The sequence below is a fragment of the Pseudophryne corroboree genome, chromosome 7 (genome assembly GCF_028390025.1).
Source record: "Pseudophryne corroboree isolate aPseCor3 chromosome 7, aPseCor3.hap2, whole genome shotgun sequence".
NCBI lineage: Eukaryota > Metazoa > Chordata > Amphibia > Anura > Myobatrachidae > Pseudophryne > Pseudophryne corroboree.
This window is the reverse complement of record NC_086450.1, coordinates 110,143,045-110,158,094: the sequence shown is the minus strand read 5'-3', so window position 1 is coordinate 110,158,094 and position 15,050 is coordinate 110,143,045. Positions and strand designations below refer to the sequence as shown.

The following is a 15,050-nucleotide window of genomic DNA, read 5'->3' as shown; positions in this document are numbered from 1 at the left end:
TCTCCTGTGAGCATCTCTTGTAGATCCGAGTACCAGGCCCTTCGAGGCCAGTCTGGGACAACGAGTATCGACTGTACTCTTCTTCGTCTTATGATCCTCAACACTTTTGTGATGAGAGGAAGAGGAGGAAACACGTAGACCGATTTGAACACCCACGGTGTTACCAGAGCGTCTACTGCTACTGCCTGAGGGTCCCGAGACCTGGCGCAATACCTCCGAAGTTTTTTGTTGAGGCGTGACGCCATCATGTCTATTTGAGGAGTTCCCCAAAAGACGTGTTACGTCTGCAAAGACTTCTTGATGAAGTCCCCACTCTCCTGGATGGAGATCGTGTCTGCTGAGGAAGTCTGCTTCCCAGTTGTCCACTCCCGGAATGAAGACAGCCGACAGAGCGCTTACATGATTTTCCGCCCAGCGAAGGATCCTTGTGGCTTCCGCCATCACGACTCTGCTTCTTGTCCCGCCTTGGCGGTTCACATGAGCCACTGCTGTGACATTGTCTGATTGAATCAGAACCGGTAGGTTTCGAAGAAAACTCTCCGCTTGTCGAAGGCCGTTGTAAATGGCCCTGAGTTCCAACACATTGATGTGTAGACAGGACTCCTGGTCTGACCAAAGACCCTGAAATTTTTTTCCCTGTGTGACCGCACCCCATCCTCGGAGGCTCGCGTCCGTGGTAACCAGGATCCAATCCTGAATTCCGAACCTACGACTCTCCAAGAGGTGAGCACTTTGCAACCACCACAGGAGGGACACTCTGGTCCCCCTGGGGACAGAGTTATTTTCCGATGTAAGTGCAGATGGGACCCGTACCACTTGTCCAGAAGGTCCCATTGAAAAGTCCTTGCATGGAACCTTCCGAAGGGAATGGCCTCGTAGGCCGCCACCGTTTTCCCCAGAACTCGAGTGCATTGGTGAACTGACACCCTTTTCGGTTTTAGCAGGTCTCTGACCATGTTCTGGATGTCTTGGGCTTTCTCTATTGGGAGGAAGACCTTCATTTGTTCCGTATCCAGTATCATACCTAGGAACGGTAGCCGAGTTGTCGGAATCAACTGTGACTTCGGTAGATTTAGAATCCAACCGTGTTGCTGGAGCACTCTCAGAGAGAGCGCCACACTGCTCAGCAATTTCTCCCTTGATCTCGCTTTTATCAGGAGATCGTCCAAGTATGGGATAATTGTGACTCCATGCTTGCGCAGGACCACCATCATTTCCGCCATTATCTTGGTGAAAATCCTCGGGGCCGTGGAGAGTCCAAACGGCAACGTCTGAAATTGGTAATGACAATCCTGTACAGCGAATCTCAGGTATTCCTGATGGGGGGCATATATGGGGACATGAAGGTACGCATCCTTTATGTCCAGAGACACCATAAACTCCCCCTCCTCCATGTTGGCTATTATCGCTCTGAGAGATTCCATTTTGAATTTGAATCTTTTTATGTACAGGTTTAGGGATTTCAGATTCAAAATAGGTCTGACCGAACCGTCCGGTTTCGGGACCACAAATAGGGTTGAATAGTAACCTCTTCCCTGCTGGTGCAGGGGAACCTTGATTATCACTTGCTGTATACACAGCGTTTGAATTGCAGCTAACACTACATCCCTTTCCGATGTGGAAGCTGGTAGGGCCGATTTGAAAAATCGGCGTGGGGGCACCTCCTCGAATTCCAATTTGTAACCCTGGGAAACTATTTCCATCACCCAGGGATTCAGGTCCGAACTGACGCAGGCCTGACTGAAAAGTCGAAGACGTGCCCCCACCGGTGCGGACTCCCTCAGGGGAGCCCCAGCGTCATGCTGTGGGTCTTGGAGCAGCCGGGGAGGACTTTTGTTCCTGGGCACCTGCCGAAGCAGGTGCTCTCTTGCCTCTGCCCTTACCTCTGGCGAGGAAAGAGGATCCCCGACCTCTTTTGGACTTGTGCGACCGAAAGGTCTGCATCTGATAGGGTGTTACTTTCTTTTGCTGTTGGGGAATATATGGTAAAAAATTTGATTTACCTGCTGTAGCTGTGGAAACCAGGTCCGTCAGCCCATCCCCAAACAATACATCCCCCTTATAGGGTAGTACTTCCATATGTTTCTTGGAACCCGCATCACCCATCCATTGGCGAGTCCATACAGATCTTCTCGCTGAGATAGACATTACATTAGTCCTAGAAGCCAGCAATCCAATGTCCCTTTGAGCATCCCTCATAAATAAGACTGCGTCTTTAATATGGGCTAGAGTTAGGAATATAGTATCCCTATCCATATTATCAAATTGATCTGTCAGCTCATCTGTCCAAGCTGCAATTGCGCTACACACCCATGCCGACGCAATTGTCGGTCTTAGCACAGCACCCGTATGAGAATAAATACACTTTAAGGTAGTTTCTTGCCTGCGATCTGCAGGGTCCTTAAGGGCCGCTGTGTCAGGAGACGGTAACGCCACTTTCTTAGACAAGCGCGTCAGGGCCTTGTCCACAGTGGGGGGTGATTCCCAAATCTCCCTGTCCTGCTTAGGGAAAGGGTATGCCATATAAATTCTTTTGGGGATCTGCGGTCTCTTATCCGGAGTCTCCCAAGCTTTTCCAAAGAATTCATTTAATTCATGAGATGTGGGAAAGTTAATAATCTGTTTCTTTTCCTTAAACATGTGTAACCTTGTGTCGGGGACCGAGGGTTCATCCACAATATGCAACACATCCCTTATTGCCACAATCATACACTGAACGGTTTTAGTCACCCTAGGGTGCAATTTTACTTCGTCATAGTCGACACTGGAATCAGAATCCGTGTCGGTAGTATTGTCTTGTGTTAAGGGACGCTTTGAGACCCCGACGGGCCCTGTGAGTCGGTCCAATCTGAGGATTGACCCCCTGATGTCCCCCCTAAATCAGCCTTATCAAGCCTTTTATGTACAGATGCCACACTTGCATTCAACATATGCCACATGTCCATCCAATCTGGAGTCGGCACAACCGACTGGGACACACCACTCATTTGCTCCACCTCCTCCTTGGAGAAGCCTTCCGCCTCAGACATGTCGACACACACGTACCGACACCACACACACACACACACACACACACACACACACACAGGGATTAACCTATAAGGGGACAAAACCCCAACCAGGTCCTTAAGGAGAGACAGAGAAAGAGTATGCCAGCACACACCAGCGCTTAAAAACACTGGAAAAAATATGTCCAGATAGCGCTTTTTTATATATATTATGCCAATTCCCACTCACTGCGTCGCTAATGTGCCTCCCTCCTCTTTTTTCCAGCCTGTGAGTTCAGCAGGGGAGAGACCAGGGAGCCAGAGTTTTTCTCATGCAGCTTCTGTGGAGAAAATGGCGCTGGTTAGTGCTGAGGATCAAGCCCCGCCCACCCGACGGCGGGCTTCGGTCCCAGTGATTATTCAATAAAATGGCGGGAGATCATAGATTTACTGCCTCCGCCGTCTAATCCAACTGTATTTGTGCCAAAATGTGAGGTTTATTGCTGCCCAGGGCGGCCCCCCCTGCGCCCTGCACCCTTCAGTGCTGCTCTGTGTGTGAGAGACTGGGAGCAATGGCGCGCAGCTTACCGCTGCGCTCCTTACCTCATGAAGATCTGATGTCTTCTGCCGCCTAAGATGTCTTCTGCCTTCTCTATCCGGCTTCTATCTTCGGCATCTGTGAGGAGGACGGCGGCGCGGCTCCGGGACGAACCCCAGGTGAGACCTGTGTTCCGACTCCCTCTGGAGCTAATGGTGTCCAGTAGCCTTAGAAGCAGTGCCCAACTTGGCAAGCCAGCTCTGCTTCTCTCTCCTCGGTCCCACGATGCAGGGAGCCTGTTGCCAACAGGACTCCCTGAAAATAAAAAACCTAACAAAATTCTTTTTCCACAGAAAACTCTGGAGAGCTCTCTGCAGTGCACCCATTCTCCTCTGGGCACAAGATCTAACTGAGGTCTGGAGGAGGGGCATAGAGGGAGGAGCCAGTGCACACCCATAGTCAAAGTTCTTTTTAGGTGCCCTATTTCCTGCGGAGCCCGTCTATACCCCATGGTCCTTACGGAGTCCCCAGCATCCTCTAGGACGTAAGAGAAAAGACAAAATACTACAGGAACAACAGCACATAAGTCTATTAGCGGGCATTATAAAAGTATTTTGGGTTCTCAAATTGTGGCAAATGGCTGCTATAAAAGTGTTTTTCTGCAAAATAAATACTCAACTTAAATTTGGGGTAAATAAAAATGGGTATCCGTATATATTTGGGTCACTTTAAGCCACTTTATAAATATTTAAAAGAAATCTAATAACTCCCATGTGCAAGCCTTAAAACACTTGCCCCACTCAAAGCACCCCCATATACTGGTCCCATACCACAATTTCTTACATTTTTCATTTTTTTACCCAAAAAATAACGTCATTATTGGCCCAATTGAGCCAATTAAACACTTTAAGGGCCTATGTAGCCATTAAGAGGGGTTGTTCCAGAGGTTCTGAACCAAGTCCCAACAATTTTACTTTTAAACACGGATTTTCCCCAACTTTCACTTGCTCATGAGATGGTGAAAACATTAAACCTAAATTATCGCGGATTCATTTCTGCAATTAAATGGATAGGTCAGTTTTCTCAAATCGAGATAAAGACCATTCTTCGCACAAAAAAATGGTTATCGCAGACAACTGAATTCCCCCCTATATCTGAAGAACATGCCCAGTTTACAAATGTGCTCAAAATATAGAAATGGAGATTTAAATCAAATACATTTTCTCTTAGAAGATAGCACCTGTAGGTGTACTCAGTGACACCAAGGCAAATCTGTGTAATCACAGACCTGAGGCACACTTTTAGGATAAGATTATTAGGGTGGGATGTAAGGGCATCAGAGATTGCCTGAGGTGCGGGATGCCGACCGATCTTTGACTTTTTATTTAAAGGGGCAATCACTAACAAGGCATGGTTTTGCCTTTAAGTGATTTCCCCTCCAAATTAATGTTTCAGATTGCCCGGCATCCGGACCTCCGGCGATCTCGGACGCCATTACATCCTGCCGATAGTCTCCTCTTTAAATTTGAGAATACGTATGTACATAACTATTTTCATTTTTGTTCTGAGATGTACTTGCGCACTTCATGTACTGTAATTCAAAAGAAATGGGAGGGAGAAGCCAAAATCAGATATTACTGTACCTCTACAAAGTGGTTTTTAGATGTACCTTTTCGATTTAACATTATAGAAGCAGCCAATGTGGAAAATGCAGAGTGACCACTCAGTAAGAATGAATTACAACGGAGACAGGCGGTGATCAGACCCAAAGGTTTAGTGATGCAATCAATTCCATCTAAGTTGCTTAAACTATCAGCATTTTCTCTGTCATCCATCTGGGGATGCTGCGCACTGACTGATGGGTTAGCTAGTGTGTGGGTATGGAGTTTGGCACAGAACCTATTAAAATAAAACCCAAAAAACAACTAGCTCCTCCCCCTCTAACTCCTCCCATCTACAGTCTCTCCTCAGAACAACCTCAGTGTACGTTTTGTGCCTTGGAGTGCAGGCAATTTTTATTGCAGCTAGTTTTCAGTTAGCTTTCTTTTCTTTTCATTTGGTTTTCTTCTATGCTTAGTCCTGTATACAGGCGACAAGCCTATTCAGAGTGAGGTTAGCTAGAATAGGTGCTGCTTTGAGCCGCGATTCTCACTCTGAACAGCCTCTGGGGAGTCACCATACCGCGTAGGTCACTAGGACTCTAAACCACCACAGTACCGAGGATTCACTGGGTCAGGTAGGACAGTCACAACCTACCTTGGTAGCGTTGGGCTGTGACCCCCTATTTGCTACATACTTTCCCTCTGTGCGGTTGTCAGCATAGGTCCTCCGGTTAAAGGCTACGGGCATGTTCACTTCACCAGCATGGCGGATGGGAGCAGTGCGTGCAGTGGGAACCGGAGGGAGTGATCTGTAATTCTGGGCTCCGGTAAAGTATCTAGATATCAGTGATGGTACGGCTGGTCCGAGTACACAGTGCCTGCAGTCACACTGCCTCTGCCCGCTGCGCACATATCCTGTCGTGCACTTAGTTTTATCACGCCGCGGAAATGCTTCAGAAGGGGATATTTTTTATAGAACCCCTTCCCGCCGTGAACTTTCCCGCTCTCACTGCACTTATTAGCTCCACCCGTCACATTCTGTGTGGGCGGCAGGCACCATTTTCCCGAGCCGAGCTGTACAGCAACAGACTGTGGACGCCCTGCGCAGTACACTGGGGCCCATTCTAGGGAGATAATGGCTCACCCTGATCATTACACAGGCAGGGATCATTACACAGGCAGGGATCATTACACAGGCAGGGATCATTACACAGGCAGGGATCATTACACAGCAAGTATAAGGCTAGATCTGGTTTCTGCAGCAGCCTCTTTTTTTTTCTTTGCATAGCAGATATACAGTGTTCAAACCATAATCAGCAAGACTGTGTCACTGTTAAAGGGAACCTCTGTTTTCTACTGTTTTTCTTTTCTCCCCTTTAGTCCTACCATGGCCAGTAAGCCAGACAAATCTGCTAAGGGGAATGCGGGCTGTGTTTTTTTCTTTGGACGTTTGGAACTGCACTGTGAACAAGCAAAGGGTAGTACATACCCTGGTACTCTGTACTGCATGCTCTGGGACACCAGGCCTGGAGCAGCCGGGAGGTTCGACAGATCAGTCTGTATGTCAGGGGGCCAGGAACATGGCAGATGCCATAGCTGAACTGCATCAGTCCATTTGGTCCGTAATATGTATGGGAAGGTGTCTCAGACTTAGCACAGTTCTTGAACAAGACAGTGGCCTCGACGGGTGCCACGGCTACTCAGTGGCTACAGCCGTCTCCTGCTCTAGCTTTTCCAGGAGAGGAGCTATATTCTTCAGCTTCCTCTCAGGAGCAGGCAGAAGTAGACCCTGAGTGGGACGACACGTTCACTTGGGAGGAAGAAGAGACCACTATGAGGTCTGGAGTCAGACTGTTGATCAACGCCATATGCCAGACTCTCAATTTTTAGGATGCGGTGGTGGTGGAGTGTTCAACTTCTCTATTTAAGTGACAGACGCAGCTGGTCGCAGTTTTCCCTTTTTTTCAGATTTTGATATTTTAAAGGAAACCTTTGCTAAACGTTAATGGAGGTTGTTCTGAGGAGAGACTGTAGATGGGATAGGTTAGAGGGGGGAGGAGTTAGTTTTTTTTAATTTTTTTTATAGGTACTGTGCCAAGCTCCATACCCACACACACTAACCCATCAGTCAGTGCGCAGCATCCACCAGATGGACTCTGAGACAGACAGAGGTTTTACAGTCAGTAATAAATCCAATCTTTGACAAAACATAGGATAAGATTGGAAAATAGCTGCCTCCCTCTATGCACCCTTTGTGGGGAAAAGAAACTGTTGCTGTTACTTGGAGAAGCTTGAAATTCCTGAAATGCCCACTGGTGAACCTACTTCACAATACAAAACAAAAAAATACCTCTTCCCAAACAGAGTCCATTTCAATAGGAGGTGCTGCTTGTTTTAACATGCTTTTGAAAGCAGATTCCTTTCTTTTCATTTTACGTGCCTCTTCCTTTTCACGCTCCCGTTCCCGAGCTTCTGCTTTTTCTAAAAGCTGTAACACATGCAAAGTAGAAAATGTATATTCTGAAATGTGTATTTACAAAGCATTATATAGTGTTGCTATAAACCAGCTTGATACAACCTTTTCGGCAAGTGAAAAAACCCAGGATTTTAATTTAATACCTACCGGTAAATCCTTTTCTCGTAGTCCATAAGTGATATTGGGGGAAACTAGTACGATGTGGTATAGACAGGGTCTAAAGGAGCCAGTGCACTTTAAATTTCTTCAACTGGGTGTGCTGGCTACTCCCCTCTATGCCCCCTCCCACAGGCAGTTATAGGTAAAGGACATATATGAGAGAAGAAACAGGATAACAGAAAAGGTGGTGAGATTTACATACCAGCACACCACTAACATACACCAACCAGCAACAGCTGGTAACAGCAACAGCTGAACAGGTAACTATAGAACAAGAACCTGCAGAAAAGTCCACGCACTGAGGCAGGCGCCCAATATCCCTTATGGACTACGAGAAAAGGATTTACCGGTAGGTATTAAAATCCTATTTTCTCTAGCATCCATAAGGGATATTGTGGGAAACTAGTACGATGGGGACGTCCCAAAGCTTCCAGAACGTGCAGAGACTGCTGCAGCACCGCCTGCCCAAACTGGGTATCCTCTTTGGCCAGGGTATCAAATTTGTAGAACTTCACAAAAAAGTGTTCTTCACAGACTAGGTAGCAGCTCGGCATAGTTGCAAGACCGAGACTCCACAGGCAGCAGCCCAGGAAGAGCCCACTGATCTTGTAGAGTAGGCCTTTAGAGACTTAGGAACAGGTAAGGCTGCCGACACATAGGCCTGTTGGATAGTAAGCCTAGTCCAACGAGCAATGGACTGCTTTGAAGCAGGACAACCCTTCTTCTGCGCATCATAGAGCACGAACAAGGAATCAGTCTTTCTGACCCGAGCTGTACGCTTGACGTAGATCTCCAAGGCACGGACAGCATCCAATGCCTCCAGAGGAGCAGAAGCGTCAGAACTGGACGGAACAATAAGGCGATTTAGATGAAACGTGAGTTACTTGTCTTCCACCGTCATCAGATGTTCAAACCAGGAGGACTGTAGAAATTCCAACACTACATCCAAATCCCAGGGTGCTGTAGGCGGTACAAAATGTGGTTGTATGTGGAGTATCCCTTGCAAGAAGGTCTGAACTTCAGGCAACACTGCCAATTTCTTCTGGAAGAAAATGGAGAGAGCTGAAATCTGAACCTTAATGGAACCCAGACAAAGCCCTTATCCACACCAGCCTGCAGGAAACGTCCCAAGTGAAATACTGCAGGCAGATACAGGCGTTCCTCGCACCAAGAGACACATCTCCTCCAGATATGATGATAGTGTTTTGACGTCACAGGTTTCCTTGCCTGTACCATGGTAGCAATAACCTTTTTGGAAAGGCCCTTGTGAGCTAGGATGTTCCGCTCAACCTCCATGCCGTCAAACAAAGCGCCATAAGTCCGGGTAGACGAACTGTCCTTGTTGAAGTAGATCTCCTTAGTGGTAGAGGCCAAGGGTCTTCGACGGACATGTCCAGAAGATCCGCGTACCACGCCCTCAGAGGCCAATCTGGGACAATCAGAATTGCCTGGACACCCCCTGATGCCTGATTCGCTTTAGCACCCTTGGGAGCAATGGAATCGGAGGAAACAGGTAGACCAGCTGGCACTGCCAAGGTGACGCCAGTGCATCCACTGCCCTCGCCTGAGGGTCCCTGGTCCGTGAGCAGTACCAGGGAAGTTTCTCGTTGAGCCGAGAAGCCATCATATCTATTTGTGGGAAACCCCACCGGTCGATGTTCTGTTAGAACACCAGATAGTGGAGCCCCCACTCCCCCGGGTGGAGATCGTGACAGCTCAGGAAGTCCGCCTCCCAGTTATCCACACCCGGAATGAAGATTGCAGACATTGCACCGGGGCGACCAATAGTGTCTGGTTGTAACAGCCTTACTAGCAATCTCTCAGCAATGGTGGATCACTACTTACAGCCTTTGGTGGTATCCACACGTTCTTTTGTAAAAGACACAGGCGATATATTGCGAAGCCTAACAAGTTATAAATATACTATAGGTGATTATTTGTGTACAGCGGATGTGTGTACATTATACACTATTATAGAACTGGAGCAAGGGCTTACTGCGGTCTCACACTTTTTGAACAAGAGCAGTTATAGTGAATCCATCAAGACATTCATTTTGGATAGCATTAAGTTCATTTTACTTAACAACTACTTTTTCTTTGATGGTGCGTTCTATCTGCAGCGGATTGGCACCGCCATGGGCACCAGGTTCGCCCCCAGTTACGCCAATTTATTTATGGCGTACTGGGAGGACATCCAAATCTGGCAGGGAGGTGTCCTGATGGCGGGCCTGGTGTCCTGGCGGCGCTATATTGATGACGTGCTGTTTGTATGGCGTGGTGACGGTGAATCACTGCGTTTGTTCTGTGCTGAGCTTAATTTAAATAACATGAATATCAAATTCACGTTTACTCAAAGCCAGAATGAAGTGTCTTTTTTGGACTTGAGTATTTATATCTGTAACGGAGAAGTTCAGTCAAAAACCTTTAGGAAACAGACTCCAACAGTTTTATTGACAGAACAAGTCAACATCATGCAAACTGGCTGGATGGGATACCATTCAGCCAGTATACACGTGTCAAGAGAAACTGTTCTGATGTAGCGGTATGTAATCAACAATTGAATGAACTTACAGACCGTCTACGACAAAAAGGGTATACAACAAACACCCTGGAGTCAGCAAGGAAAAGGGTGGAGGAGACAGATAGGTCCCAATTACTGAGGATTAAGGAGAAAGCTCCCAATGCAGACGATAGATTTAAATGGGCCTTTGTTAGTCAGTATAGTAGATCCTTTAAAGGTATAGAAAAAATCTTTACGAATAACTGGAGTATTCTAAAACAAGATACAGTAATAGGAAACTTACTGCCTGACAAACCCACCTTTATCTATAGGAGATCTCAATCTCTCAAAAACAAATTAGTAAGAAGCAGTTTAGACATGGAATTGAGACAGAGCATAAGAACTAAAGGTTTTCACCGTTGCGGAGATTGTTTAATGTGCAAGACAGTCAGGGTTCCTGTGAGAAAATTCACGGAATATACCGTAAATGGCCGTGTATATCCCATTCGTGATTTTATCACGTGCCACACTAAAAATATTATATATGTACTCGAATGTATATGTGGCCTGGCCTACGTTGGCAAAACGGGGAGGAGTGCCAAAGTGAGGTGGGCTGAACACATATATAACATTCGAAAGGGCCTTGAATCTCACCATGTCTCTGCACATTTTAAAAGGACACATAATTCTAACCCATGCTCGTTAAAGAATTTTTGGGCCATAGAAGTGGTCCAACAAAAGTGGAGGACAAGGGACATAGAAAAAAGACTCTCTCAAGCTGAGATGAAGTCCATCCATCGTTTGGGTACCCTTAGTCCACAGGGACTTAATGGGGAATTTGAACTTAAATGTTTTCTTACTTAAGTTCATCCGCACACTTGTTCTTTCATTGTTCATTTTATTATATTTATCTGGACGGTTTTGTAAAAGACTGTTCTTTCATGCACTTTACAGCTATAGCTTAGGAGGTTAATTGCTATTAGATTTACTTTTTTTGTAAAAAACTGTTTTATATATACATCTTATATATCCATATAAGGCTGGTAATAGCTGTACTTTTCTCTTTTTTTTGTATGGATCATTATTGGGATCTTTGTAAGTTTGGAACATTCTATATCAATATGGGACTATTAGATTGGAGGACTAGTCTACTACCCATTGTGTTTCCGGGGTAATGGAGCATATCACAGCAAGGATATCCACGGTTGGAGCGCAAGTGAGCTAAAGACGCGACTTCCGGTCATTGGAACGCACGTGACCCGCACTCACTACTTCCGGTTTCCGGCTGCGATCGCGGAGGGGCGCGTCCTGGAGCACAGTGAACAGACACTCATTGGATACAGCTGTGTTCATTACCTCATGGGGTTTAAAAGCACTTCCTTGAGCCAGTACAACCACGCTTCTGATGAAGGACACTGGGTCCGATACGCGTTAAGCGTGGCTCTTGCTTTTAATCTGAATTGATCCTTGGACACTTTGGACACAACCATCTTCAGTTATCCTGCATGCTACTGGACTTCTGGAAAGATAGTGCACGTCTTCCATTTCCATCTGCTGGGGCTGCAGTGATTTCCTGGGTGATATACCATCTGTGTTGTCCTATGGATTATATTACATGCTTATGTTCTTTTAATTTCTTGTAAGTTTTATCGGTGTATTAAAACCAGTGCGTGTTTTTAACAAAATACTACACTATGGTCGTTGTTTAATGGTGCCTCGTATTTCCTAATTCCATTCAATTGGAGAAAGAGGCATCTATCAATTGCAGGTCTCTTGGGACACTCACTTATTGTGTTTGAATTATTGGTGATTTGAGGAACGTCCAGAGTGCAAACTGTTTCACCATCTCATGAGGATCTACCTACTAATAAAGGGTGAATGAAACATTTACCAGTAATTTCTATTTTACATGATAATTTTGATGAGCGCTAATTTTCAAGTGTAATATTTCTTTATCACTATTGTTCACTCTTGAAGTGTGGGGTCACTTCTAATTACACTAGATATAGCTGCACTTCTAGTTTCATTGCGCATATCATTGGATACAACTGTTACACTCTTGCATTTCTTTCCGCCCAGAGGAGTATTTTTGACACCTTTCGCATGCAGGCTCTGCTTTTTGTCCCTCTTTGATGACTGATATACGCCATTGCCGTGGCATTGTCCGACTGTACCTGGATCACGTGATCCCTGAGCAGAGGAGAAGCCTGAAGCAGAGCATTGTAGATCGCCCGAAGTTCCAGAATGTTGATCGGAAGGAGGGCCTCGTGGGCTGACCACCTGCCCTGGAACGGAGCCCCTTGGGCGACAGCTCCCCATCCCCTTAGACTTGCATCCGTCGTGAGGAGGGTCCAATCCTGAATCCCAAAACTCCGGCCCTCCAGGAGATTGGAGGACTGTAGCCCCCACAGGAGGGAAATCCTGGCCTGAGATTACAGCTGAATCATCCGGTGCATCTGGAGATGCGATCCGGACCACTTGCTCAGAGATCCAATTGAAATGTTCTGGTATGGAACCTCCCGTACTGGACCGCCTCGTATGAGGAAAAAGGGGGGGACCTGGATTGCACATCCTATTACTAAAGATATCAAGAGGTGCTTTCATGCTGAGGCTTCTAATACTATGCTGGAGGAAGAGAGATGCAGATGCACACTCTTAGCACTAAGAACACGGATAGTAAAAATAATTTAAATAAACTCTCACATGGAGTATAATTGAAGTTCTTAGCACACATTTGCGCAAATATGCAGGCACATGTACCGCGACCAGGTGACTTCATCACATGGGTCCCTAACATTCCTAATACTATCACATTCTATTACATTTGTTCAGGATTTACCACTAAATAGGGCCTAATCATTGTGTGATCTGAAATGCAGGAACCCAGCTAATTAAAACACCTGAGGATGAATGGGAGGAGTGCCAATCCAGAGGGTTAGGGACCCATGTGATGAAGTCACCTGGCCGTGGTACATGGGCCCGCATATTTGCGCAAATGTGTGCTAAGAACTTCAATTATACTACATGTTAATTGTGAGTTTATTTAAATTATTTTTACTATAAGTGTTCTTATTGCTAAGAGTGCGCATCTGCATCTCTCTTCCGCCTCATATGAAGCAACCATTTTTCCCAGCAATCTTATGCAAAGATGGATGGACACTCGAGTAGGCCAGAGCACCATGCGGACCATCTCCTGAAGTGTTCTGCCTTGTCCTCTGGTAGAAACACCTTCTGGGCCACAGTATCCAGCAACATCCCCAGGAACAGGAGCCTCTGAGTTGGCTCCAGGTGGGACTTCTGCAAGTTGAAGGATCCACCCATGGTCCGAAAGATGACGGATGGTGCCTTTATCAGAAGAATGTCCAGATAAGGGACCACATGGATCCCCGGGACCCGGAGTTGGATCATCATCTCTGCCATCACCTTTGTGAATACCCTCGAGGCTGTGGACAGGCTGAACGTTAGTTTCTGGAATTGGAAGTGATTGTCCAGGAGGGCAATCCCCAGGTATGCCTGATGAGGCAGCCAAATCGGAATATAAATTACTGTTCTTCCAGGCCAACAATCTCTGCTTGTAGTGACTCAATCTTGAACTTGAACACCTTCAAGTAAGGATTCAAGGATTTGAGATTCAAATAGGTCTGACCGAACCGTCCGGATTCGACACCACAAACCGGTTTGAGTAAAACCCTGTGCAGCGTTGCGGTATTGGTACTGGAACAATGACGCGAGACTGAACCAACTTTCGGATTGCCTGTTGCAACGTAACTTGCATATCCTCCAAAGTTGGTAAGCTTGATTTGAAAAATCGTTGAAGGGGGAGTACTGTCGAACTCCAGTCTGTATCCCTGAGAAACGAGATCTCTGACCCAGGCATCATTGCAGGAGTTCTCCCAGACACGGCTGAAGTGGCGAAGTCGAGCTCCCCTCGAGGTGGGTGAGCAGTGTCATGCTGAGGCCTTAGTGGAAGCAGAACCAGTGGACTGTTCTTGAGAACTGGTACTTGCAGGTTTTCTGGACTTAACTTTGGTGCCTCTAGCCGCTTTGGAGGCACCTCTGGCCTTATATCGAAATCTGTATGACCGAAAAGACTGGACAGACGGCCGCGGATAAGAGCGTCTCGCCGGCGGGGGACCAGAGGGGAGAAACGTGGATTTCCCAGCCGTAACTTTGGAAATCCAGGTATTCAATTTGACCCCAAAAAGCCATTCTGCGGAGAAAGGGAGGGATTCCACACTACGTTTGGATTCTGCGTCCGCAATCCACTGACGCAACCCACAAGGCCCTGCGCATCGACACTGCCATGACAGAAGTCCGAGCATTAATGTTCCCTATCTCCTTGAGCGAATCACAGAGGACACGGGTAGTGTCCTGAATGTGCTTCAGGAGGGTTACCATAGTAACTAAGGGCATATCCCCCGAGAGGCCCCCCTGAATTTGAGTGGCCCAAGAATGAATAGCATGGGTCATCCAGCAACCCGCAAAGACCGATCTTTGTGCTATACCGGCTGCTGTGTATATAGATTTTAGGGTAGTCTCAATCTTCCTATCCCCTGGATTCTTCATGGTAAAGGAGCCCGGGGCGGGTAGCACCGCCTTTTTAGACAGGCGAGATACTGGAGACATCCACTCCAGGGGGTTCCTCCAAAAATGTTCTTCCTTCAGGAGCAAATGGGAAAGTGTGCAAAAACTTTTTGGACACCTGGAATTTTTTGTCTGGATTTTTCAAGGCCTGTTTGAATAAGTCATCCTGCTCTGTGGAATCAGGGAAAGTGACATGAGGCTTGTT

General features: G+C 46.6%; 1 protein-coding gene across 3 annotated transcripts in view; it reads right to left on the bottom strand.

The window, feature by feature from the left end:
• The window catches only part of PRPF40A (pre-mRNA processing factor 40 homolog A), a 266,234-nt gene that overhangs the window by 59,535 nt on the left and 191,649 nt on the right, over positions 1-15,050 (bottom strand). For all 3 annotated transcript variants that reach the window (XM_063933527.1, XM_063933529.1, XM_063933528.1), the window contains exon 21: positions 7,477-7,614. In XM_063933527.1, coding sequence (XP_063789597.1) covers positions 7,477-7,614 — 138 coding nt within the window. The remainder of the gene's footprint in view (positions 1-7,476; positions 7,615-15,050) is intronic.